The sequence below is a fragment of the Aspergillus tanneri genome (assembly GCF_003426965.1).
Source record: "Aspergillus tanneri strain NIH1004 chromosome Unknown AapTan_4_pilon_pilon_pilon, whole genome shotgun sequence".
Lineage (NCBI taxonomy): Eukaryota > Fungi > Ascomycota > Eurotiomycetes > Eurotiales > Aspergillaceae > Aspergillus > Aspergillus tanneri.
In genome coordinates this window covers 14,938-39,720 of record NW_022984631.1, presented here as the reverse complement: position 1 = coordinate 39,720, position 24,783 = coordinate 14,938, and the positions used below count along the sequence as shown (strand labels likewise).

General features: G+C 48.4%; 8 protein-coding genes across 8 annotated transcripts; 3 read left to right on the top strand and 5 right to left on the bottom strand.

Annotated features, from left to right (window-relative positions):
- Positions 1-6,966: 6,966 nt before the first annotated feature.
- On the bottom strand, positions 6,967-8,138 carry ATNIH1004_005322 (uncharacterized protein; the record flags this gene model as incomplete). Its single annotated transcript, XM_033569976.1, has 2 exons — positions 6,967-7,519; positions 7,675-8,138. 2 exons carry the CDS (start codon positions 8,136-8,138, stop codon positions 6,967-6,969), a joined length of 1,017 nt encoding a protein of 338 aa, XP_033426008.1.
- A 1,003-nt stretch (positions 8,139-9,141) lies between these two features.
- On the top strand, positions 9,142-10,436 carry ATNIH1004_005321 (Gfo/Idh/MocA family protein; the record flags this gene model as incomplete). Its single annotated transcript, XM_033569975.1, has 4 exons — positions 9,142-9,178; positions 9,228-9,248; positions 9,293-9,700; positions 9,769-10,436. 4 exons carry the CDS (start codon positions 9,142-9,144, stop codon positions 10,434-10,436), a joined length of 1,134 nt encoding a protein of 377 aa, XP_033426007.1.
- Positions 10,437-10,637: 201 nt separating this feature from the next.
- Positions 10,638-11,513, bottom strand: ATNIH1004_005320 (uncharacterized protein; the record flags this gene model as incomplete). Its single annotated transcript, XM_033569974.1, has 1 exon — positions 10,638-11,513. The coding sequence occupies one exon, from the start codon at positions 11,511-11,513 to the stop codon at positions 10,638-10,640; it is 876 nt and encodes a 291-aa protein (XP_033426006.1).
- A 58-nt stretch (positions 11,514-11,571) lies between these two features.
- On the bottom strand, positions 11,572-12,027 carry ATNIH1004_005319 (uncharacterized protein; the record flags this gene model as incomplete). The annotated part of the gene is made up of 2 exons (XM_033569973.1): positions 11,572-11,750; positions 11,820-12,027. The coding sequence occupies 2 exons, from the start codon at positions 12,025-12,027 to the stop codon at positions 11,572-11,574; spliced, it is 387 nt and encodes a 128-aa protein (XP_033426005.1).
- Positions 12,028-12,469: 442 nt separating this feature from the next.
- Positions 12,470-12,969, bottom strand: ATNIH1004_005318 (uncharacterized protein; the record flags this gene model as incomplete). The annotated part of the gene is made up of 3 exons (XM_033569972.1): positions 12,470-12,667; positions 12,734-12,859; positions 12,913-12,969. The coding sequence occupies 3 exons, from the start codon at positions 12,967-12,969 to the stop codon at positions 12,470-12,472; spliced, it is 381 nt and encodes a 126-aa protein (XP_033426004.1).
- Positions 12,970-13,188: 219 nt separating this feature from the next.
- ATNIH1004_005317 (uncharacterized protein) lies at positions 13,189-17,862 on the top strand (the record flags this gene model as incomplete). Its single annotated transcript, XM_033569971.1, has 14 exons — positions 13,189-13,253; positions 13,641-13,750; positions 13,801-14,353; positions 14,716-14,773; positions 14,835-14,847; positions 14,900-14,934; positions 14,994-15,000; positions 15,053-15,173; positions 15,223-15,429; positions 15,612-16,188; positions 16,254-16,358; positions 16,820-16,932; positions 17,251-17,409; positions 17,472-17,862. The coding sequence occupies 14 exons, from the start codon at positions 13,189-13,191 to the stop codon at positions 17,860-17,862; spliced, it is 2,514 nt and encodes an 837-aa protein (XP_033426003.1).
- Positions 17,863-17,876: 14 nt separating this feature from the next.
- Positions 17,877-18,146, bottom strand: ATNIH1004_005316 (uncharacterized protein; the record flags this gene model as incomplete). Its single annotated transcript, XM_033569970.1, has 1 exon — positions 17,877-18,146. One exon carries the CDS (start codon positions 18,144-18,146, stop codon positions 17,877-17,879), a length of 270 nt encoding a protein of 89 aa, XP_033426002.1.
- Positions 18,147-19,884: 1,738 nt separating this feature from the next.
- ATNIH1004_005315 (uncharacterized protein) lies at positions 19,885-23,780 on the top strand (the record flags this gene model as incomplete). Its single annotated transcript, XM_033569969.1, has 7 exons — positions 19,885-20,206; positions 20,286-20,465; positions 20,528-21,711; positions 22,013-22,030; positions 22,101-22,301; positions 22,352-22,494; positions 22,553-23,780. 7 exons carry the CDS (start codon positions 19,885-19,887, stop codon positions 23,778-23,780), a joined length of 3,276 nt encoding a protein of 1,091 aa, XP_033426001.1.
- Between the last annotated feature and the right edge of the window lie 1,003 nt (positions 23,781-24,783).

Below are 24,783 nucleotides of genomic sequence, written 5' to 3'. Positions count from 1 at the left end.
GGATAGACACAGGCGAGGAGAAATCACAAAGAGTGTCACGATAACCAAGAGACCGCAGATAACCACCTTTTTCAAGTATCGACCTAGCAAGATTAGGACGAGTAAAAAGGGAACTATAAGGGACTTACTAATCTATATTAGCATTCCAAGCATTGCAGGAGGTTCTGGTGCGAAGAGTGCACCGAGAACCGCGACCGTTCCAAATGTAGTTTAAACAGGCACCAGAGTAAGAAGCAGCTTCCTTAAGCACCGGAAGAGCGACGCACGACTAAAATGTTCCGCCGGTAGTGCACGACGAACAAGCTTCTGAAAGCAGACCACGCTCGTGTAAAATCAAGGCGCTCTGTTATTGCGCAGTCTTAATTATCTTTAGTACCAGCTTACCCTTCTTGTCGGACGCCCAGTTGACCTCACGACCCCAATCGACCAACCGGAGAACGCTCACATCGGTCGCAGTTAAAGGAAAGAGACAGACTAAGGGGAGTTAGCTGCAAAGTACGAAGAAGAAGGCACACTTACTATCAGTGTAGGCATCGATCACTGCTTGACGGCTTGGAATCGTAACCCCATGCTACTGCGAGTAAGACATGTTAAAACAAGCGGGATTATATACATACCTGATAGGAGGAAGACACAACAGTTCGAAAACGGAAAGGAATCGATTAAACCAGCTTAAGTCAACGAACAGCCTTAAGGACGACAAGGCATGGAAGAACAATGGGTACGATAACTAACTAGCGAAGTATAAAAGGTTCTATTTATACCTGAAGAACAACAAACGGTTGATCTGGTGATAACAATCAACCTCGCTTCCTACTAGCGCGATTCGATAACCCTTTGACATGACCGTTGCAATCTGACTGGCGCAAGAATCCCATTGCAATGGATCTATAATAACTTGACTGCTTTGTTGATCTAGACCAATCAGATCCTCGCTAATCAACCTTAAAAGCGACGGATTCGACATAGTACCAGACTATGACAAAGGATTAACCCCATTGTTGGATGCTGGTGAGGTACTCGCACCATCGGACCGATATCAACAAAGCCGGAGGCTGATCGCTCCGTCTTGGCAACTCCGGGGCGGAGTTGCAGCTAAGTGAGGGGGATATCATCCCGGATGACTAAGATGTATAGTGCCTGACGAATATGGCTCCAACACGTAGGCACTCCGAAGACACGATCCCACATCATACGATCCCAGATCGTATGATATGGGATCCCACGGCAGTGCACTGGAAGACCTTGGCAGACACTAGGTTAAATAGCGGTCTGCTACCTTAAGTAGCAGACCAGAGAGAGAGACAGAGGACTTCAAGGATAGCTTAGGCAATACATTCATTCAGAAGACTCAATAGACTTCCCTCAGCTCTCCCCAGGGCCGCCATCACGGCGGCCCCTGGGGCCCCCGTCCCTATTCGACTGTCCTTACAGCTCATAGTGTTCTACTACCTCGTCCAGTCTCCTACATAACCGGCCGTGTGATGAGCGATATTGCATACGCAATATATAAGGTCTATATACCTATTTACATTGTGATGGTTTGGTTGTCTCTGCGCTAGTAGAGATAAAACTACTTGACCATATAAAAGGTACAAGACGACTGATCGAAGATCAGTCGCATCTAGCGCCCTATATAGTATGTTACAGGTTCAGCCTGTGACTAGGCCTCTGCATGGTGCGGTCCCGGTCCTAAGGTCAAGGACCAAGGACCGGACCGTACGGTCTTCCGGTCCCAAATGATAGGCTAGGACCGCACCGCGGTCCCCGCGGTCCCTTGCGGTCTTCACCACAGTGAACCGCAATTGCATAAAATTGCCAAGACCTTCCCTTTTTAGCTGTATAAATCGATGATTCATCTTCCTTTTTACTGTTATTAAACACTGTTTCGTTATTTACCTTAATATTTATGGTAATTCAGCACTAACTACCATAAAGTAGATGAAATACACTTATTAATAAAATATTTAATATCTAAAATATCCAACCCTGCTAAGACTATTATGTGTTTTAAGTTCTGGTGGTGTGTTCAGATCGAAGGAGTAGTTAGTGGATTGTATAGGGTGGCAAATATATATTTTGAAAGCCAAAAGGCGCAAATTAATAACTAAATGGTTATTAAGCTCAGCATACTATAGCAAGGTCAGGTCCGTGACAGAAATATTATCTTCTCTCCTGTTTGGAACTTGTGGGCTTGGGCCCCACAACTTCCAAACTGTCTAAGAGTATCTCCTTAAACTACTTCTTTGGAGTCCTACTATTTCCCTCTTGTTTAATATTTACTAAAAGTTCTTATTTATATGGTGTTTGGTCTTTTCTGCGGTCTTTCTGCGGTCCTACGCGGGTATAGTGGTCTTTTGCAGTCTTTGCGGTCTTTGCGGTCTTAATCCTAATAGACCGCAGCAAAGTGGGCCGTGCCAGCTAATTACTATATAAAATACTCTGTACAATTTGATCTATCTATAATCTGCTACTAGATACCTTCCCTGAGAATTTTTTACTTATTCCTTTCTGTGAGCTACAAATAATCTGGTAAGTCTGCTTTTTTTTCTTTTTTTCCTTTTTATTATATACTTATTTGTTAAAATGGCACAGAGCCAGGCCTCTTAGTTCTCTGACCACTATCCCTTCTTAGTGTTTAAAAATAATTTAATAAATACTCTCTCCTTCTTTACATCTAACAGGTTATTTAATCTCGACGGCCGCGAAACACCAAATTCTAATTTTAAAGCTAATTTTTCCTGACTGGTAGCTCCTCCTCCAATCCCTATAATACTCGAACATGTTGGCCCTTCAAACAAGAAGCTTTATATCCTTTAGATAAAAATAGTAAATAAGGATTTTGTTGCATGGTGGTTTAAAACAGAGTATAGAAGTAAGACAAAACAGAATATTTTTAAAGGTAAATGCAACGCAGATTACTGGGACTACTTCCACCAGGTCGCTGCTATCTAGGATGGATCCCCTAAGGTAATGTGCAAGAACTGTAATTATATCCTTGTCTATCCTACTAATTGCCACCGGGGAATGTCTACTATAAATAAACATTATTCGCAAGCAGTAATCTGTTGGAAAGGAACGAATTAGTTACAAGATATTAGAAAAATAATTAAAAATAGGGTATATATATTATATTTTTTATTATTACTTTTACTAATATTTTAAAATCCCCTCCCTAGGCATACCTAGCTTCTCGGAAAACTTTATTCACGCCGCAAGCTTGGATGGAAAAGTTAATTACCTTTATAGCTGCCTTGCAGCTACCCTTTTAACTTGTTGAGCATCCTGAATTCCATGCCCTTTTTAAAATGGCGCGGCTTGCTCCCTCCTTCCCTAAAATCCCTGCTGCAACCACAGTCCGCCGGCACCTTTAAAGAAATAGTGGGACAGCGCCAATATACTTTTTTAAAAAGCTCCCCGAGGGTGCTAAGCTTTTATTATATTAAATTGCTGGACCTTACCTTTTTTACAAGCCTTTATAGCAATAACAGGCTATTTTCTTGACCAAGAGTGGAACTACCGCGAGATTTTACTTAGCTTTAAACCACTACATGGCTTGTATACAGGCGCCTATCTAAGCACTATTCTGCTTGATCTTCTTGAGAGATATTGGATTACTAATTAGGTATTAACTATTACTACTAATAACACATCTAATAACAGTACGTTACTAGGTAGTCTCTAAGAGGCGCTTAAATCCCTCGAGCTACCTAGTTATATACTAGTTATTTGGATACCTTGTATCGCACATATTATACAGCTTAGTCTAAAAGAGCTGCTTGGTCAGATGGATGCAAACCCGCGGAATAATAAGAAAAAGATAAAATGAATTAAGGGAGGGAATAAAGCCCGGCAGGAGAATAAAAAGATCGTGGATACTTTAAATAAGGTATAACTATTTTTTTTTTTTTTACTTAACTAATTACTTACTATTTTTTAGATTCGGAAAGTAGCGGTCTATATCAACAGAAGTCCCTAATACCGTGAGAGCTTTATAGCACTCCAGACAAAAGAGCCAAAGCTTATACTAATACAAGATATTTAAACACGCTGGAATTTAACGTTTCTTATACTTCGCCGTGCCTGATAATTACAGTCTGCCTTTAATAACTTCTGCATCGAATTTAACCTTACTAGTATAAAGATAAATAAGGATAAATAGTAACAGGTTAACTATTTTTTATTAATTACTTAACCCTTCTTCTAATTTACTTCTTCTTTTTTTAACAACCACAGATATTATTATTTATAATATCTTTGGTATTTACAATACTTTGTTTACTTATATTAAGAAGGCAAAAGCACAGCTAGCTTGAAAAAGAGTTAGCTAGAAAAAAAAAGTAATAAAGTCAGCACTAGATACTACGCGAGAGAAGCTTGCAGAGTATTATAAAAAGACCGATAAAATTCCTAGTGATCTCTATGCAATTGGGACTATCTTGGGACCGCAGAATAAACTCGAGTTTTTTTAATATTAGAATAGGAGCCTTACTGGGGCCGTGCTACAAGAAGTCCCTTAAAAATTATATCCAGCCTTACCAGCAACACCACAAAAAAGTCATAGACTATATTAACTATCCAGCCTACAAGTAACAACATCTCTAATATTAATATGCTTGTAACGCCTGCTGTGTTTCTATAGCTAATAATAACTGCAAGTAATAAGCTTACATGGTATCTTAGAAGTAGTAAGCTAACCTTTTTTATTTTTATTACTTGTATACCTATTCTTTTGTACTAACCTTACTAGGTACTGTACAGGCAACCCCTGGGTATACTAAAAGGAGCATTAAAATAAATACCCTATTCTAGCAAGCCTTACCCAAGATATCCTTACAACACCAGCCAGTGGCTCTGGCATAGAGCGGTTATTTAACTCCGCTTGTGATATTTGCCACTACCGCCGTGGGTCACTAAAGCCGCAGACAATCAAGGAGTTAATAATGTTCATGTGTACAATAAAATTTAATATAGAGTCCGAGCAGCTTGCCCTAGTCGAAGAGTATCTTTCTACTCAAGAGAAGCAAGTAAGAAAAGAGCAAAAAGACACCCAGGAGAAAAATAAGGAGGAATTTAATTCTATTAGTAATAATAAGGAAGATCTATCTACTGCTAAAGGCACCCAATCTTCTAGTGAGCATGTGCTTGGGAAGAGAAGGGTAGATATTATATTAGATAATCTTATTTAACTAAAAACACTAATCAGGACGAGGTTCCTCTACCTAATAATAGCCACCTACAGGAAGAGAGTTATACTTAGAGATGTTTCTTAGGGCACGTTCCAAAGCATTTGAGACAAGATAAAGATTTTGTATATAATTAGTGCAAATAAAGATAAAAAGCTACTTCGGCAGAATAGTACATGTTTAATAAATATTATTATTTAACCTTCTAAAAGTAAACTAAGCTAAAATCAAAATACTTAAAAATACAGACAGATTCTACATAAAATATGCATATTATCAGGTTTCGATGTTTGTCTTGTTTGTAGGACCGCAAGACCAGACCGGACCGCACCACGGTCCCAAGGGTAAGGACCAAAGACCGCTGCGGTCTGGTCTGGTCCGGTCCGGGCGCGGTTTTGCGGTCCCGTGCAGAGGCCTACCTGTGACATACATCGGGGAATAGTGTGGTATAATCTTTGCTTAGGAGGTAAACACGGACATACATAATCTAATCCTAGGACGAGACTGGTTAAGGTTAATAAATCCAGTAATAAATTAGCAGACTAGATATATAACTATACAACAAAAAAAAGCACTCCTAGTAAAGCTCGTACCAGAACATGTCTATGCAAGGACCATCGCAGGATCCGAGCCAAATATGATATTAGGGAAGCAAGTACAATGTCACGGCGTGAGCATGGCGGAACAACTGGATTCTATTTTGACGAAGACATCGCTTGAAGAACTTGTAAACAGAGCGACGCGAGGTCAGAACTAAACTATCTACAGGCGGTGGAGGGAGGCAGAACCCGAATCCTGACATAATAGGGTGTAAACCTTAACTATTAGACAGCTTCTAACATCTTTAAATAGTGTTATGGAAACACTATAATCCGCCCGACTTGGCGGTGAGGAAATATCTACCGACCCATTCTACCCCTCAATCCTTTAGATAAGTGAACACCTCAATGAGAATATAGGGAACCGCTTAGTAGGCTCAGTTGGTTGAGATACTGCGATTCCTGGTGTTTCCACTGAATGACATCTACTTCCTAATTAGGCTAGTTGGTCTGTAGCTGATAGAATAGCTCCCTATGCCCCATTTCCCCTGAGTTCACAACAAATAGGAATCGATGGATTATAATAGTAGTCGATTATATAACAGGATAGGTAGTTGCAAAGACTTTGCTGGATATAAAAAACAGATATTAGCAAGGTTCTTACATAAGGAGATCTTTACTAACTATGGAGCATTTAAAGAGCTCCTATTAAATAATAAACTAAACTTCCTTTTAAAGATTGTTAAGGTATACATTGTGATCTTAAAAGCAAAGCACCGAATGACGACACCTTATTATCCACAAACGAATTGAAAGAACGAGAATATAAACAGAACTGTTAGGCCGGATGTTAACAAAGTACTTAATGGGCAAGCCAACACGCTTGTAGGATTGGCGACCACATTGCATATTTACATATACTGAGCCCATCTTGTGTTGCATCCTGGAGCCTACCCTAGGTGCCATCCAAAACTGGCACACTTCCCCTAAGGAAATCCGCGAACTCCCATTCCCCTTCTAATAGAGAATTTCTCAGAGATCTGTGTTACAGCTGCTCTGGGGACACATTGTTCGAGCAACTACTGGCCGCATTCAAAATAATGTAGTTGAACCATAATTCTATCCAACGATCAAAATCGTATTGGCGGCGCTACATATACGTTGGACGATTCTCTGAATAACAGCAAGGCGAGACAAAACGAATCAATAAAACCAAACAAGGGAATCGATTTTGCTATTGGTCAGTTCTCTATGTCTTCCTTCCAGAACGCAAACATCTCACGAATGACAAACCCCTGCTCCTCGTCCGTCAAGGTCAGATGCACCGGCAGCAGCAATATCTGCGAGATTGCAAGGGAGGTCACACGGTCGACACCGACAAAGCGACCATTTTTCAGGCCATAGGGCGACGAGTGCAGTGGCATGAATTGCGGATGGGTCTGGATGTTCGCCTGGTCCATATGCACAATCAAATCCTTGCGCTGAGTTTCATCCGTGACCCGGACGTAGAACACATTGGCGTTGTGTGTTGTGTTTGCTGGGATATGAGGCAGTGTGATGTATCCCTTCTGCGCCAACGGGGCAAGGTTCGTCTGGTATCGCTGCCAGATTTCAAGTCGGCGTCCATTGATCTTGTCCGCTGCTTGCAGCTGTGCGTACAGAAACGCTGCCTGCAGCTCGGATAGAGTCGCGTTCAAACCCATGTCGAGCCACTGATAGCGGTCGACCTCACCGCGCATGAAGGGTGCTCGGTTGGTGCCGTGCTCATACAGGATTTCGGCGCGCTCGACGAGACTGGGATCATTGATAAGAAGCGCTCCTCCTTGACCTCCTGCAGTGAAGTTCTTTTTTTTTCTTGAAAGCTGATACAGCCGACATTTCCGATCGTGCCCAGCATGCGGCCTTTGTACGTCGATGTACAGGCCATCGCTGCATCCTCACAGACGAACAGGTTATGCTTCTTCGCCACCTCCATAATGCGGTCCATGTCACACGCAATGCCAGCGTAGTGCACTGGAACAATGACACGAGTCTTGGGAGTAATAGCGGCTTCAATCAAGCCGGCATCGATGTTCATTGTCGCGTTATCAAGATCAACAAATACAGGTACTGCTCCGCGTAGAACAAAGGAATTCACGCTGGACACATAGGTGTAGCTTGGGACAATAATCTCATCGCTAGGCTGGATATTGGCGAGGATCGCAGCTATCTCCAAGGCCGTGGTGCAGGAGGAGACTGCTAAAGCCCGTCCGCCATTCATAGAGCTTTCAAGCCATTGCTCACAGAGGCGTGAGTAGGTTCCTTTGCCGTTGAGGTTGTTTAATGTGAGCACATCCTTGATGTTGGCCAGCTCAGTGCCCACGATCGTGGTGCAGATGGTAGGGATTCGCTTGGCCAATGGTGGGGAAATCATCGTAAGGGCAAAGAGCAAGCAGGTCGTTGTCCTTGGAGGAAATCAACCTGATACCGAGCAAGGATTCTGGTCAGCGTGTGCAATAAGAGCTCCAGAAGAATCGAGGAGACGTTCTGAGCAAAGAAGAGGGGCTCAACCCATACCCAAATTTTCAACACGGTGAGGATATCTGGATGAACTTTACAAGGTATACGCTGGATGAAATATTCAATATTTCAAATCGAGGATCAGAATAGTACATCTTGCGTGTTAGAGAGACAAGTCATCTTTTAAATCGAAGGCCGGTATAGTACATCTCGCGTATTAAAAAGACAAGTCCTTTTTCCTGCTGTGATCTGCGGACTGTGAATTGCATTTCGAATTGCAGCAACAAGACCAGAAATGATAACCACCTCCCATCGGTGGCTGCTGCATGCCGCTCCACTGATTGGAACGATCCCATTGTTTGAGTACTAGTGGCATTTTAGTGCATGTGTCCGAGATCTGCAGACCAGAAGCAAGAACGGAGAAGGCCGAGGTGGAGCGAGGATCTTGGTGCTCGCATGCAGCCACCTACTGCAATGTACAGATCACATTTTTAATCCTGACCAGGCCAGCACATACAGGTCTCGACCGAGGATGATGCAGGCGGTGCTTCAATAGCCCGGAGCTGACTCGTTCAAATATAGTAACGAGAAACATCCCTGTCTCTGCCTCCCAAGAGTCTCAACAGAATCATCATTGTATCACACAGTGTGACGGCCTCGTCACCTTGGGTCATGTGATCTGCCGGTTTCCCCGCAACTGATGTTGTTATGATCCATCTCTTCTTCCTCTCCTCTCCATGTTTGATATTCTCGTTGAAGAGCTACAGTTAGCGGGAATAGATTCATTTGTTATATGAAGATCTCCTGGCCTAGACTGAGCCGTGACACACACTCCTCAGTGCAGACCACCCTCTTACCAGCCTTTTTGCAATTTACGCTGAAGTTCTACGTGCGAGGTGTTTTGGTAGCGAATCATCATGGAGGGAAAATCATGTCTGCGATGGGGTATTCTGGGTAAGTTCTTCTAACAACAGACAGTCAATAGGTACTGACACAACCACAGCCACAGGACGAATCGCCGAGAGTGCGCATGTCTTCCCTCTCTCCAGATCCCACTAACATGCCCAGATTTCGCAAAGGATCTTCTTATCGACCCGACGACCAGAGAGGTCACCGACGTTGCCCACGCCCTCATCGGCGTCGCTTCCTCTCGCTCTGAAGAAGCAGCAAGCGCCTTTCTCGACAAAGTCCATGCACCGTCATCCTGCCGGGCATACGGCAATTATGGAGACCTGGTCAACAGCTCCGAAATCGACATAGTTTACATCGCGACGCCGCATTCGCACCACTTCCAGAACGCCATGCTTGCTCTGGAAGCCGGGAAGCATGTCCTATGCGAGAAGGCTCTGACGGTAAACGCGCAGCAGGCCAAGAAGCTCTTTGTCACTGCTGTGCAGAAGCAGCTGTTCCTCATGGAGGGCCTGTGGACGCGGTTCCAGCCAGCTGGCGTGCAAGTTCGCCGTCTCCTCCGGGACGGTACGATTGAGTCGTCACCCGCATCTTCGCGGACAATAGCTTGGGGATGAACCCTTGCAACTTTCCAGCTGATGACCGAATGGTGAAGAAAGAGCTGGCGGGCGGTGCACTGTTGGACTGTAGGCATGCCAGCTCCTGGCTCTCCCGCAACCATACTGACAAGAAGGCAGTGGGCGTCTACTCCATTCACTGGGTGCTACAGGCGCTGCAAAACGAAAACCGCCGTCCAACGGAGATCTATTCCATCATGAGCAAGTACCCTGCCACTGGCGTCGATGAAACGACCACCATCATGATGAAGTTTCCAGCTGCCACCGGAGACGGGCCTGAGGTGCACGCCATTGCCGCCGCAAGCCTGCGCGCCGCGACTAATTCAGATGGTAAGGGCCCTGCAGTGCGCATCCAGGGCGATCGAGGAGAGATACAGATCTTCGGATGGCCCTGGTGTCCATCCAAGCTGCGTGTCGTCCAGCGAGAGCAAGGCTTCGGCAACGTGGGAGTCGCCCGTGAGTTAACTAACCTCATCCCTGGCGGCGCACACGGGCTCTGCTTCGAGGCAGACGAGGCGGCGCGCTGTATCCGCGAGGGTCGACTGCAAAGCGCCGAGATGCCCTGGGCCGAAAGTCTGGTCGTAATGGAGATCATGGATGCGGTGCGCAAGGAGATGGGTCTGTCGTTCCCAGATGAGATTGAATCTCTGGCGTATCCAGTGGAATTGCATTCTAAGCTCAATTAGATTGGAGTAGGGCTCTACGTAATAAGTATTGAACTTTTCATTATGCGGTAGTTCGCTCGAATCAAAAGTGCAGCTGGGCGAACATATAACATCCTAGCTAGGAAACGATATATTATGGCAGCATTATCAGCTTGACAACACCTGACACCCTCTCCATCATTTCTACAAATTAAATGCTTCTTCTGTATTTCTACCACTGCATCATACTTCCTCTGCAACTTTGTCCTCCTTGCGCCCTGTAAACACAACCACCAAAATCACCATCACCACGCTGAGCCCTCCCAGAGACAATGACATAGCCGTCCATCCCGCCCATTCTCGGAGGTATCCCGCATACAGTGGCCCGGCGAGGGTACCGCCCGCGAAAGCGGCATTGCTCAGTCCGTACGCCTGTGAGTACGCGCCCTGGCTGCCGAAGATTCCTGGATAACGTTTTTCGACGGCCTTTGTTGCCATGCTAATCTCAGTCATCATTGCAGGCATGGCCATGGAAATCCCGCAGCCGAACAGGAAGAGAAACAGGCGCAGGAGCAACGAGCAGAGGACAGTGTTGTGCTGAATCAAGCTGAGGAGCATCATGCTCGGCGCTGCGAGGGCAAATCCTGCGACCGCGGGCCAGAAGGGGCCGACTTTATCGACCACGTTGCCGCTCAGAGGCGAAAGAACCATTGGGAGTGTGTTGGACAGGAAGACAATAGCGACCTGACTGGAGTCATAGTCGCAGAGCTCATGCAGGTACACGGGAAGGACCGCCTCGAACGCAGTCATGAAGGTGTTCAACATGCACATTCCCACCATCGCGACCAGGAATCGCGGCGAGCGCAGGAGTATGACAAGCGTGGGAGATGTCTGCTTGTCTGGAGGCCCTGTGGCAGGCAATAGGGGCGACTGCTCGTCTCGCTGGACAGGCGTCTCCAAGCATTCCAGAGATCGTGACGGTGGCTGCAAGAGCAGGCTAAGGACGACCTCGAGCATAATGAGCGCAAACGCCGGGACGAACACAGCAAAGTAGCCTGCCATATCATAGACGAATCCACCGACAATAGGGCCGCCGAAGAGGCCCAGACTCAGGCTCATGCTGGTGAAGCCGACGGCGCGACCAATGCGCTCGCTGCCGACTGTGTCGAGCAGCAGGCTAAAAGCCGATCGTGAAGACGATGGCGGTCGACAGCCCCTGTAAAACCCTGGCAAAAAGAATTAAAGGCAGCGAGGTGGTCAGGGAGAAAAGCAGCGTTGCGCCGCCCACGACCACCAGGCCCAGCATGAACGGGAGCTGCTTTGTTTTCGTCCGGTCTCCCACCCAGCCAAAGAGCACTGCATAAAGGCCGAGTCAGCAAGGCGATAACCCAGGGGAGTGGAGAGTTTCGCAGCATGCGAACATACATGATCCCAGGAGAATTGAGGCGCCATACACGGCCAGCAGGATGGAGTTCCATCGCTGGATGTCGCCCTCAGCCAGGCCAAGTCGATCGGCCAAGGCAAATGGCAACATGGGCACGACCAGTCCATAGAGAAAGATGTCGGTGAAGACGGCCACGCAGACGACGACAGTAACAAAGGCCGTTGAGGACCGCCACTTAGGCAGCATCATGATGATGCGTAGAGAGAGTAAATCAACGCGTAAAGAAGGAAAGAAAATGTCGACCATAAAAATATGCGTATTCGCAAGTATCGATCCTTATTAGAATTAGGCCTCTGGTTCAACTAAGCTTCCAAAACATGTGGCGTTTATAAAGGCGAGGTAAACAAATGAAGAATGTAAACTAACTAATACAGGAAATATACGTGATCCGATGATGTTGTATCATCAACAACATTAACCGAGAAAGGTGCTGAATAATCAATATTACCATACTTGTCGACAGAAAAAAAGGTGGAATATATTACGTCTGTGGGACTAAATGAAGTGAATGAATGGGAAAGAAATCCAGCTGGATAAACACCAGTGTTCATGACGAATCATGCAGACTACAGGAACAAATGCAAGGGTCCTCTCCCAGTGGATTCAGCTAGTCTCACCAACTATCATCCAATCATCTACCAATCAACACTTTGAGACCCTCGACAGATGCGCTGCGTTGCAGATCTAGCGCGACACAAAACCTGAAATAAAGGTCAAATGCTCGATGCGCTCCGGACCCTCCAGCAGATTCTGCTCCTCGAAGATCTGGTACATTTGTTGCAGCCAATCTCGGTGGTGATGCTGCGCCAGAATCTCTGAGCTGGCCCACCTGCATCCCAAGATGGTGTCAGCTCGTGTAACCGACGATCCTCTTGCTGAGAAAAACACATGCAACTTGCCTCTCGATGACCTTGAACTCGAGCACATTATCAGCGCCACGACTTTCAGTTAGAAGAAAGGTGAAGCATCCTTTTTCCACACGGGTCACGTGGCCGACCGTCTGGCAGAGGATTTCTCGAAGCTGCAGGATATCATTAATAGAGAGCTGATGGGTGGAGATGATGGGAGACATACCTGCTCTTCTTTTCCAGCGGCGGGACGCAGTGTCGCAATGAGCTGAACCTCGGCCATTGTGCGGGATGCTTTTGGCGAATGGAAGTGGCGAGAAAAGAATGCAGTCCTGGAGACTTCTTTTACTTTGCAAATTGGACGGCTGAGAGTGATGTTCTGGCTGAGAGGGGGTCCCCCGCCTTTATGCAGGGGCACAAGTCTTTGCAACAGGAATGTGTATGACAGAGAACCTTGATACATTGGGTCACAACACCTGCAGCCTCTATCTCTGATCGTATTATGTGTAGTCAGCGTATTATGGGCACTTTGCATACGTGCAACATCTGCATCTCTATTCACACCAAGTACTCCGTCACGTATTACATACAGTACTCTCGGTCCAGCCGCTGAATAATATTAGCCGGCGGGTCTTGGGGCCACATTTACTCAGGAGTTTGTCGTGCAGTTTGACATGTTACTTTCCGATGTGGAGACGGATCTGGGGTGTGCTTTTCCGATGGGCTTCTGATTATTGATCGTCGGTGTGGAATCGGGTGTAGCGGTGAAAGCCCAAGACGTGACGATAGAAACAAGCAGCAGAAGGGGATGAGATAGATAGATAAGCCCCGGATAGAGCGAGATGTATTCCTCCCCTGCTCTGAACGCCAACTTCGCTTCAATCAATCCGACAGCTCCTTCCAACGATCCGTTGTCACAGACATTCAACATGGTCGGCATTATCGACGTAGCAGAGCTTACCAGGAACCCCCGTTCGAGCTGAGCGATGCGGACAAGGAGGTTCTGAACACGGCGGAGGAGGACTTTATCCCTCATACCTGGGAGGAAATCAAAGCAGTCATCGGTTGGTAGCCCACTCAGAATATCACAGACTTAACTAATCCCTTCATCCAGCTGGCGGCGACATGTCTCTCTTAAAACGGTCCCCGATCGACCTCCGCAACTACATACTCTGGACCAGAGAGATCCGGGCCAAATTCGGTTCTGCGACCAATTTCATCGTGCAAAACCGGCTGCAGTGGAAGCCGGAGTCTAACGAGTCTAGCACCTTCTTCCCCTATCGCAATTCGACCCCTTTTGCGGACCAGTCCGACTATCGCATTTTGCGCAACGACTGGCCCTACGGAATGACCCCTGGAATGGTGCATCTCGTCATCTGGTCGAAGACGCCCATCGGGGTTGATGAAGACGGTGATCCTACTCCCGAGTCCCGCCAGCTCATCACCGAGTTCATCACGAGGACATTTGCGGCACAGATGCGCCAGAAGAAGCACTCTGGCGACAACATCCAATGGTTCAAGAACCGCGCCAAGTGGCAAAGCGTGCGCGCTCTGGAACATATTCATGTTGTCCTTAGAGACGTGGATGAGGACTTCGTGACCGCTTTGACTGGCCAGCATCCCAACGATATCAACTGCAAAGCGTATACTCCCTCTATGGACGGTTGGTAGGGCTTTTGGCCAGCTGGGCTTGGAGAACTAGTCGATGTATTCATGTACTTAGCGACTGCTTTGATGCTTCCAATTCAATCCTTGACCCTAAAAATGAAAAGCGAAATATGATTATAGCATGAAGGATGACTACTAGTAATTAGATGCTGAGTCAATGCCGCTTTGTGATATGTATGCAAGGGGGCGGCTCAGCTGAACAGGCTGTGATAAGAGGGCCAAGAGTTGGCTCAAAGACCGAAAGGGGTGCAACGACCAAATATAAAATGTAGTACCCAGCAGATCCTCCAATTGGCCTTTCATGCCTTCGTGAACAGTTTAATCCTCTGAGAATATTTATCAAAATGTACCCCGGTTTCAGTTCAGAAGAGCTCGTGAACTCTTATCCGAGCTCACTGCAGCTGCAGCTGGTTCAAGTGGTATGAAAGGCTCTGGTGTATTTCACTGAGTTAAGCCGCTAATGCTTGATACCGTATTCAGTTCTTCCGGCATGGTAAGACTATTGTGAGCCTTGCGAACATGAAATGCTAAGTATGTGTGAACAGGCGAGAGAGCTCCTATTAAGAATGTCTTTTCACCTGTGAGCATTTATCCATGACTATGAGGGTTATATGACCTTGGAGCTCACCGCAGCCACAGATAACCAGTGCGTCATCCTGATAAAATCCAATCGTATCTGGTCTACTGACTACACAAAGACTGGGAAGGGTGCTCCCTTTCTGGCCAATTCCGCGAGCTTGTTAACACAGTCCTCAAGCCCGGCGAAACGCCATCCTTTAGAGCTGAAATTAAATTCGGTGGCGGAAAGGCCCACGAATGGTTCGTCAGGCGGCATTCGTTCTGGCTGCTTTCGCTGACAAAAATACAGTGCGCCTGGCGACTTGACCGACATTGGAGTGCAATCGACAAACCACCTCGGTCGCGATATCCGACAGCTTTACGTGGATCATCTCCAATTTCTACCTGAGAGATTAACCGGGTCCGAGGTGCTGCACCTCCGCTCCACGCGGTATCCACGGACCTTCCTTTCACTGCAAAGCGTAGTCAATGGACTCTATCCCCAGAGCGTCGCGATGTGAGACTGGAAACCCTGCCGATCGTGATTCGTCTCCCGGAAGAGGAGACCTTGTTGCCGAACGAAGATTTCTGTCCTCGTCTACGTCATCTTCTGGGAGAATTTCTCGCTCGAACTGCGAAGAAATGTAGGAGGAGGGATGTACGACACCATGTGATGCAAACAGCTAACACCCTCGGCAGGGAACCGGTCCCCGAACTTTCCAAGTTGAATAATTTAGCGCCAGCGGCGATGGGTTTAAAGAAGGGCATCTATCTCGACTCTCAGCCAAATATCGCCGATCTACGCGACTCTATTGCCGCCGCGATGGCCGCACCTAGTGTAAGAGCATCGGTCCCGCCTCCCTTCCGTGATCAGGATATCCGCCTTACCCTGCAGAGGATTGCGGCGGAGCAGGAGCACATTGGCTTTGCAGACAGCGCCGAAGTTTGTCGTCTCGGGGTAGGACCTCTCTTGACGGAGATTGTAGACCGCATGGCAATGAAGGTGGGCGAATCCTGCAGGGAAGAGGCGGTGCATAAAGCACACAACAACAGCCACCCCAGAATCGCCCTCTTCGGTTGTCACGACACGACAATTGGGATGATCTTGACATCTCTGGGGATTATGAGGGCTCCAGCATGGCATTGGCCCCCATTTACCTCATCCCTTACGGTGGAATTGTTTAAGTCTTGCGAAGCGTGTCAAGGCGGAGCTATCGATAAAGACAGAGAGATCTCAGACGGAGATCAGCAAGGCATGTCTCGGAAGCAGAAACAGGTAGGCTTCTCACACTGTTGCACCTTGAGATCATCGCCCAATGCAAGTTGATATCAGCCACATAGTCTATTCTTCGTGCGTCTGCATTACAATGGACGGTCGATACGAGTTCCTGCGTGCGCAAGCAGCCAGGGAAGCACCTAGCAGGCAATGAGGAATTTTGCACCCTTGTGAGTGATATTCCCAGCCACTTGCCACAGGAACTTTACAACTCCCTGGAGATCCGGCTGACCGGTGTGATAATCTGAACAGAGCGCATTTCGAAGCGCTGTGCAAGATTTGGCGCCGTCGGATTGGGAATCGGCTTGCAATAGCCGTTCAACGATCTGAGTCATTGTGCAGTTGGTTAAGGAAATCATGGATCAGTGGACTTTGCATTAACCTAGATCTGTATATCATTTTAACCCGGACTAGGAGGTGGTGATAGCAATGCTCGATGTGGTTATGATGGGATCTTGTCAGAATAAAGATAGTCCATATTGGGACATCATGTGGAGTATAGTGACGTGGCTATAGCCATCCCTCCAGAAGAAGAGGGGTAAGGAGAATATCATTCAGAGAATAGTCAATCAATTCAGACCACTCATCAGAATACCAATAAATTAAAAGATCTCAATCCATGTTTAACTAGTGCTGTGCCATCCACTATGCCGTAGATGGCAACTCGCGGTTCTTCAAGCAGGACCAGGAGGAAGACCAGGTGGTTTGTGGCGCTCAAAAGATTCGTCACTTGCAGCATGCACTGTATGTGCAGAAGTACCGCACATAAAATTGTAAAAGACAGACAGCCACAGATGTGCCACTCGAATTGCTCCAAGTTAAGTAGCACAAAAGTCAATATACACCTTTTTGCCCTTACTTCATGCATGGCCCTGCATCCACCAAAACCCAGGCCGGACCAAGCAGCCGCGAATGACTTCAAAGCAATCGATTTTTCAGCCCCAGTTAGCCGCAAGCGTACAGCTGTGATGGTAGAGAGAGTCTTGCATCCTCTACCAGATCTCGATCCAAATAAGACATGAAATCTGCCGCCAGAAGGATATCAGTTTGGGAATATACCAGATTACTTCTTGAACAGAATCATCCCATCGCGCGGTACGCCACTATGCATATCGATTTTGACAAGGTCTTCTCTAATGGCTACTTTCCTTCTGAAGATGGCCGGCTCAAATCGCTGCCCGGCGTGAAAAATATTCTGGTGACAGGAGGCGCCGGGTTCATGTGAGAATCAAAGTCCGACTTCTTGCGGGTATAGAATCTCTAACGTGCCTCCTTTTCTCCAGCGGTGGGTGGTTTGTCCGCCATATGGTCCAGGTGCATGGCGACAGCTACGTTGTCATTTGCTTTGATAATCTCGAATATTGCGCCTCGATGAACAACTTCAGTGTTATCAAGCATCTGCCCAACTTCCACTTTGTCAAGGGAGACATCTGCAGCGCACAAGATGTCGAAAGGGCACTGCAGAAATACAATGTCGACGCGATTGTTCACTTTGCCGCCAGCTCCCATGTCGACAATTCATTTAGCGATCCGCTATTGTTCACAAGAACAAATGTCATCGGCACCCAAGTCGTGCTCGAGGTTGCTCGGAAGCTGGGCTCCATTAAACGATTCATCCATGTTTCCACCGATGAGGTGTATGGCGAGAACGATGCCAAAAACGCCTGTATATAGATAGTCCCTACACTCTACGGGCCTTTGCCCGCGGAATACGGCGGCCCGCAGAGGTCCGGTTGCGCACTTCCCCGGACACTCCACGTACGCTGTGTGTCGCTGACGTAAGACCCGTCCCCCATACAGTCCCCGTAGACTGTCGACCCGCCCCACCCCGTACAATCCCCGTCGACCGTCCAATGCCGAACGGAGCCCGTCCCGACACCACCAACACCGGCTCCCGTCCCATCGTCCGCCAACAGGAGTTCCCGAGCCGTCCCGATACCACCCACCCCGGGTCCCATCGTCGGTCGATAATGTTTTTCGATCCGGATCGTTGATTCGGTAACATTTTCGCCCCGGTTTCCGATTATCTCTTATAACTCCGGTTACCGACCACTCAGCACTGCAACCCGATCGCGACTGCGCCCAACCATTCCGGTATGTACGCAGCGATACTGAATAAGGGCAATGGTAGAACTCCGAAGGAGTAGGTCAAGGAGACACTCTGAGACAGCTCAGCCTGGCAGGAGAGAAGACAACATTCCCTTACGCAGGTGCGCTCCGTGGTTTGTAAGAAGGTTGTTGATTGTTTATTCCCTCTTCGAACGAGGACTTAAGATAACCGTTATCCATACAAATGCCACATGCCAGTCCCTCTAGTTCCTCCACCAGGGTGGTTTTAACAAGTCGATACAAATCGACACAATTCAACAAATTGCAACAACACCATGTTGATTTATATCGATTAGTTATTATTGTATTGAATTCTTCTGCTAATTAATGTTGATACCGTATTGGGATTTTATGGTCGTTAGAGACTCTAATTACGTGGTGTAATTTTCGTAATTTTTGTTGAAAACCACCCTGTCCTCCACTATAATACAAACAGGGATTGTTTGGGCAACATATGACGCCCGATCCCGGGATGCTCCCCGACTAAGGTGCCGGCGCAGAACAGGCCCATGCCATGGAGAGTAAGTCAAAAGAGCGCTCTTGGAGTGGCCCGTCTCAGCCCTGCACGGATAAGTTACTTTTTCAGCAATCTAGCGCTGGAGTATTGCGCTGATTTGCTGGACAGATGTTCTGCACTTACTGCATTGTCTTTTATTCAGTGCTACGACATCTCCTATCCAGAACACAACACAACACAGTGAAGGATTGGATGGGGACGAAGATATATAACACCTATTACCATGCAGTTAGACGGCTCCATTTAGTCCCTCGCGTTCAATGCAAGCCATTCACTACGGAGAAACTTGGTTACCATATTAACTCGTCAGTGCTTTATCTCCTCTTAAGTATATATACTGATAGGCCTTGCTTTTACTTCAAGTTATCGTTTGTGTCGATTTGTCTATCTTTGCGTTTTGGACCCGTGTGGTCATTGCCTGCTTGTAGTCCGCCTGAGTCCTGTGGAGACGATGCTCTGGAATCATCAATCAGATCCTCGGTAGCTCTCCGTTGTAAGTCAATGTCGAGATATACTGTAGAATCTAAAGGATCTGTTACACACGATCCTTAGGCTAGCTGATGTCGTAGCGAAAGACCCTTGACTGGCTTGTTAGTATACTTTCGGTTCTTCAATCCAATATATATATATATAACGAACCAACATGAGAGCCTTCAGCCGGCTTGGCGTCGTCGGGCATCCAGTCATCGAACCCCTACATATATATATATAACAAACCAGCCGACCAATGCGACCGTATGGTACACAGAGGTTCAACTTTGCCTCCAATCCACAATCTCAAGACTGGCGAAAATCCACTGCGCCGAGTAAGACATTCCCTACTCCTGTACAGTTCCGAACCGCATCTTCTTCTCAAACCCCTTTCCAGCAGCAACTCGGAAAATGTGATCTGTCCATTATTTTCCCCACAGACGAAATCTTGAGACCAACCCCCTGAAATTCTGCCCCTGAGATTCGATCCCCAAACAAAAAAAAAAAACTCCCACCTGCCTGTTCCTTACAGTCTACATTTAATGTAAGGAGAATATAACACCGTCTTTATTTCTTTTACTCACTGCTGTTCGGATATTATGGCAACTCGCAGGACTTCCGTGGCCTTTCCCGACGGGTCTCAACCACCGCCTTTGTTGACCTACCTGAAGGAATATAATTGTATAGTGTGTATTGGGTGCAAAATTGCTATAACCGGACAGCTAAAAGAGCGTCATCTTTCCGATGTCCATCAGCTACGGACTATTGCGGATCGAGCGCGACACCTGCGTCAGATCCCTCGCGACGTTACCCCCGATCCAGCCATGATGAATTCTCGCCTCTTCCAAACAGCTCCTCCCGGATTCCAGAGCTCGAGCTTCACGATCTGTGGGAATGCAGTCACTGCGGGCATCTTACCCGGTCTCAGCGGATAAGTAAAGACACCAGGTTGCTGCACATCGTGCTGACGGCCTTCCGTGGGCGCCTCGCCGCGTGCAAGGCCAATCCTGGTTCCAATCCAGCCGATACCTGCGCTTCTGGACCACCGCGCCCGTGGACCATGGTCGACCAGCCAGCATGCCAGTGGAAACCACGGAAGATCCGCCCTCCTCCTCGGCTGCTGACACAATACTAATAGGCGAGCCGGAGATCGCTCCATCCCAACTTGATCCGGTCACAGGTACGTCTCTCGTTTCTCCTGGTCCGGCCCACCGCTAACCACGCTCACGTTCGTCTGCGAAGAGGACAACCGGAGAATCAAACCCAACGAACTACCGGTCCGACCGCTGCGACCCCTGGCCCCGAAGCCCGTAGACGCGGAGCCAATAGAACGACCGACCACACCATTGCAAACCCCACCCCTGACTGGCAACCACACGGCCCGATGGATCCGGGAAATTCAGCACCTAGAGGCTCGTGGGATCCACCGACAGCACCCTGCGCAAGAGGCCCGTCCGGATCCTCGGCTCTTTGTTTTTCAGGCCCGTCATATGGAGGACGATGTCACACCATGGCTGCTGCAGACCGACTGGCTTCGATTCCTGGATGGCCGTTATCTTCGGGTGTTGGCCGAAGCGTCCGCGCCAGACCCTGGCCGGCTGCAGAGCCATCCAGGTCTGCAATCTTTCTGGCCAGGAGCGCTATGGGACGATAAGGAGTTAGTCCCAGATGAGCCCGCAGGGAGCATCCAGCAGATGTCGGTCAACATTTTAGACCTGGTTATTGCATCGTTTGACCGGGTCCTTAACCGAGCCCTGGACAGCTTAGCGTCCACCCATCCGCCAATCCGTCGTCTATTCCGCAGCTCATCGCAGACCGGTTTGAGTGCGGTGGAACTCGACCGGCAGCAGCCAAAGACGCTCCAACGCTATCGCCGCGTATGGCGGCGGTATCTGGCCTGGATGGTACGCGGAGCCCCTCTGACTGACCAAGAGCGCACGGAGATCCTCGGCCTCCGGTTGGACAAGTATGAGCGGGAGCATCTCACCCGGATCTGGGACACCCTCCAGGCATACCTGGCTCATCCGGAAGAAACCCTCGCAGCGGGCCACTTCCTTCAACGAATGGAGCAAACTGATGCTCGGCGGCAGGCAGTTAAGCGCGCCTATGATCGGAGTAACCTGGGTGAACTCGCTGCAATATCGAGTCCTGTTCCCACACCTCAGACTACATCATCTACCACCACTGCCAACTCCCGGGCGGGTACCGCTGCCGTGCGCAAACGGCCGCGGCGAGAGAGCGTGACCCCGACACCATTGCCACCACCAATGCGCCGTGGCCATCGCCGTACAGCCTCCCAAGCTCGATTGTTAACTCCGACGAAGGCCTCCGGCACTCGACTCCGCGATCCTCGTGTAGGCGGCAGTGTGTCTACCGGTGAGAACTCACCGGTCCCCTCACCGCGACGTGTTGAAAGAATGGTTGCAGTGTGTATCCCTATAACTCCACCCTTGTCATCTCCAGACGCTCAATCCTCTCAAACCAGGTAGGTAATAACTATCCCGGGTCTTTTTCACTGCTGGGCGAGAACCCACTGCCACTTGGTCCTGCCAGGCTCCTACGTGAATACTTATGTGCTATACAGACGGACCCTACGACGTAGAGTCGAATTATCCCCAGACAATAAACAACCACGCAACCACTTATCTCGGTCTCCCTCTATATCTAGTGAAGAGAGTGAATCGCATTCGACCAAGAGTGGCTATGTGGACAATAACGTGGATATAGATACCGCCTCAGAACCTGGTAAGATAAGATTTCTATCCCCTACCACCTATTTCCATTTGCGGACTTACTGACTGGGCAGCGTGGTTAGGGGAGCCCGGGGCACATCCCCGGCGAGATAAGCGACACCGATTTGACATCGAGTGATTGGTCTGATGAGGAGGAAGAAGACTTCCTGACCAGTACAGAATCGCCGATCCCGTCTATGGGTGACGGCGCCGACCTAGATCGAACGAGCCGGAGGGGCGTGCCTCAGCTTCCACCGGAATGTCAGCGGTGGCTGGATGAGATGGTCTTTTCGCGCTCTGTATAAGCAGCATTAGCACTCGTGCTATCCAGCAGACTGGCAACAAATTTGACAGCAGTCTAGTTGCACTAACAGCCGTGCTTGCGATTCACCCTGTCCATCTCACTGTGGCCGGTCCATATAGCTACACCAGCGACCTGGCTGCCATCCTCTGGATTTCACGGCTGCTTCTGCTGGAGTATGCACTGCCCGCCAAGCCATACCACTTTATTAATGACGTGCCGGTCCGTGACCAGTATCGGAACCGAGTCCGACGAGCCGCAGCGGTGCACTACACCTTTGGAGTCCGGCATACTTTTTTTACCCACTGGAGGAGATTTTACGGCTGACCGCCCATGGGATATACCAGATGTATCACGAGGTGCGTCCAGCCTCGATCACCTGGTCTCCGGACCAAGAGACAGTGTACTACCGGCAAAACCCCACTGGCTATACCATGACCAACTTCCGTCACTGGATCCAGCACCTGATCCACACGACCACAGACTTCTTTTTAACCGGGAGCTCCTGCTGGGCTACGTTGAGGACTTTACGCTAGCGGACTTGGTCGACGTGCCCAGTGAGAGACGGAGTGGCTTCTCCTTTCTTGACGTGGCCCCCCACCATGCGCGGCCCACGTGCATCCCTCTCCTCCTGCTCTGCCAGTATCCACCGTCTGGCGTGCGGCCGCTTCGGCAGGTTTCGACACACTGGGATATCCAGGCCATGCGATTGTATGAGAAGAAAGTTCAAGACTTTCTATATAAACTGGCTTTACTGATTCAGGTTACCTGGGGCCAGACCAGTCGTGAGAAGGAGCTACTCACCATTAAATGGCAGAATACCGCGACATCCCAGCGGAATATCTTTCTCAGCAACGGCCAGGTTATGATCGTAACCGAATATCACAAGACCCGCCGCCGGACCGTCCGTACCCACCCCGTTGCTCGATTTCTTCCCTCCGCGGTGGGCCGGCTGCTTGTAACGTATCTAATCCACGTCCGTCCCATGCTGGTGGCGTTTAACAGTCAGCACCCCCGGAGTCCCGGGCCCGTCGGGAGGCCAAGCATGATTGCTACTTTTTGTTATTCCTTCCTCGCCGGTTTCCCCGCCGCCCCGCAAGTTGACACATCTTCTACGCCAGTCGACTCAGCCGTTTTTAACAGTGCCTATCTAACCACCCTAAGTTATCGCCATCTGTCTATCGCCATTGCCAAGAAACATCTCCGCCCCCAGATGACTGGATCTGACCTGCAGTCCGCCGAGACAGTCCTCCATAATATCCTTGCCGCCCAGGCCGGTCATCATTCCCATATCAATAATCAGATCTACGCGGTTGAGGACACGTATCCATTAGGTCTCCTTCCCAGTCGCCAAGAAGCATTCCAGCGCGCGTCGGCCCAGTGGCACCGGTTTATTCTTTTCTCCGGTGACCACTCACCATGTCCAGGAAACCACGACCCCTCGTCATCTGGCAGAGGTTAACTCTGATAACAGTGTGGGATCCAACAAGCAAGAATATGGATTTATTGGCTTTGAGCCCATTCCCCAGCTGAAAGTCATAGTTTGCCGTCGATGTCGGTATGCTGTGCGACCCGATGAAGTAGAGCGCCATCTAAAAAGCAGCATTATCTATCCCATCGGACAGTGACCCCAATTATTCAGGCTATCCGCCAGTTGCCAGATATCGAACAGGATGGCTCAGCAATCCAGGTTCCTCATGTTTTGGATAAGCCGATTCCTATTTTACCATGTCACTCAAACGGCTTACTCTGTCAACGGGCTCCCGACCAGTGTCAGTATATTGGATCAACCATGAACACCATGCGCAACCATTGGAGAACGGCGCACCAATGGTCCCTCTATCCACATGGTGGACGAGTTTCCCAATCTCAGCGGGCTTCGCGAGAAATTGAGCTACAGCAGTCGCTTCAGCGTGTATCCTATCAACAACTGTTTCCATCACGGAGGGGATCCCATTATATCCAGATTCGATTTCCCAATGGTCAATAACTCTCTCTATTTATTTGCAATCAAAGTGTGTTGCCCTATTCCACAGGCCTGGGGCGGATGTTGGTAGAGTCTGGTTAGGGTCGGATAACAGTGGGGCGAGGATCGTGCGCTGATTGGCTAGCAGAATTCTCGTTAACATATAGTCGTTCCAAATTATAAACGTAGGGTAGCTCGACAACCCATAATCCACCATAGCTTAAATTTTTATAGTAGATGCAGGACACCTATAAAAGTAACTTGGCAAAATGGGAGCTTGAAATTCCGTTATATAATACTGTGGTGGTGGTCGATGTTTATTATTCGACTTAATTATTTTGTTGGGGTATCACAGCCGACCGAGCCGTTATTACATAACCACCAAACTTGCCAGGTTGCAGGATTATTTAGGAAAGAGGTAAACACACCCAACTGCAGTTATACGATCGCGTTTAAATAAACAATTTAATTTCGGCCATGGAGCACCAGATATTCGAGA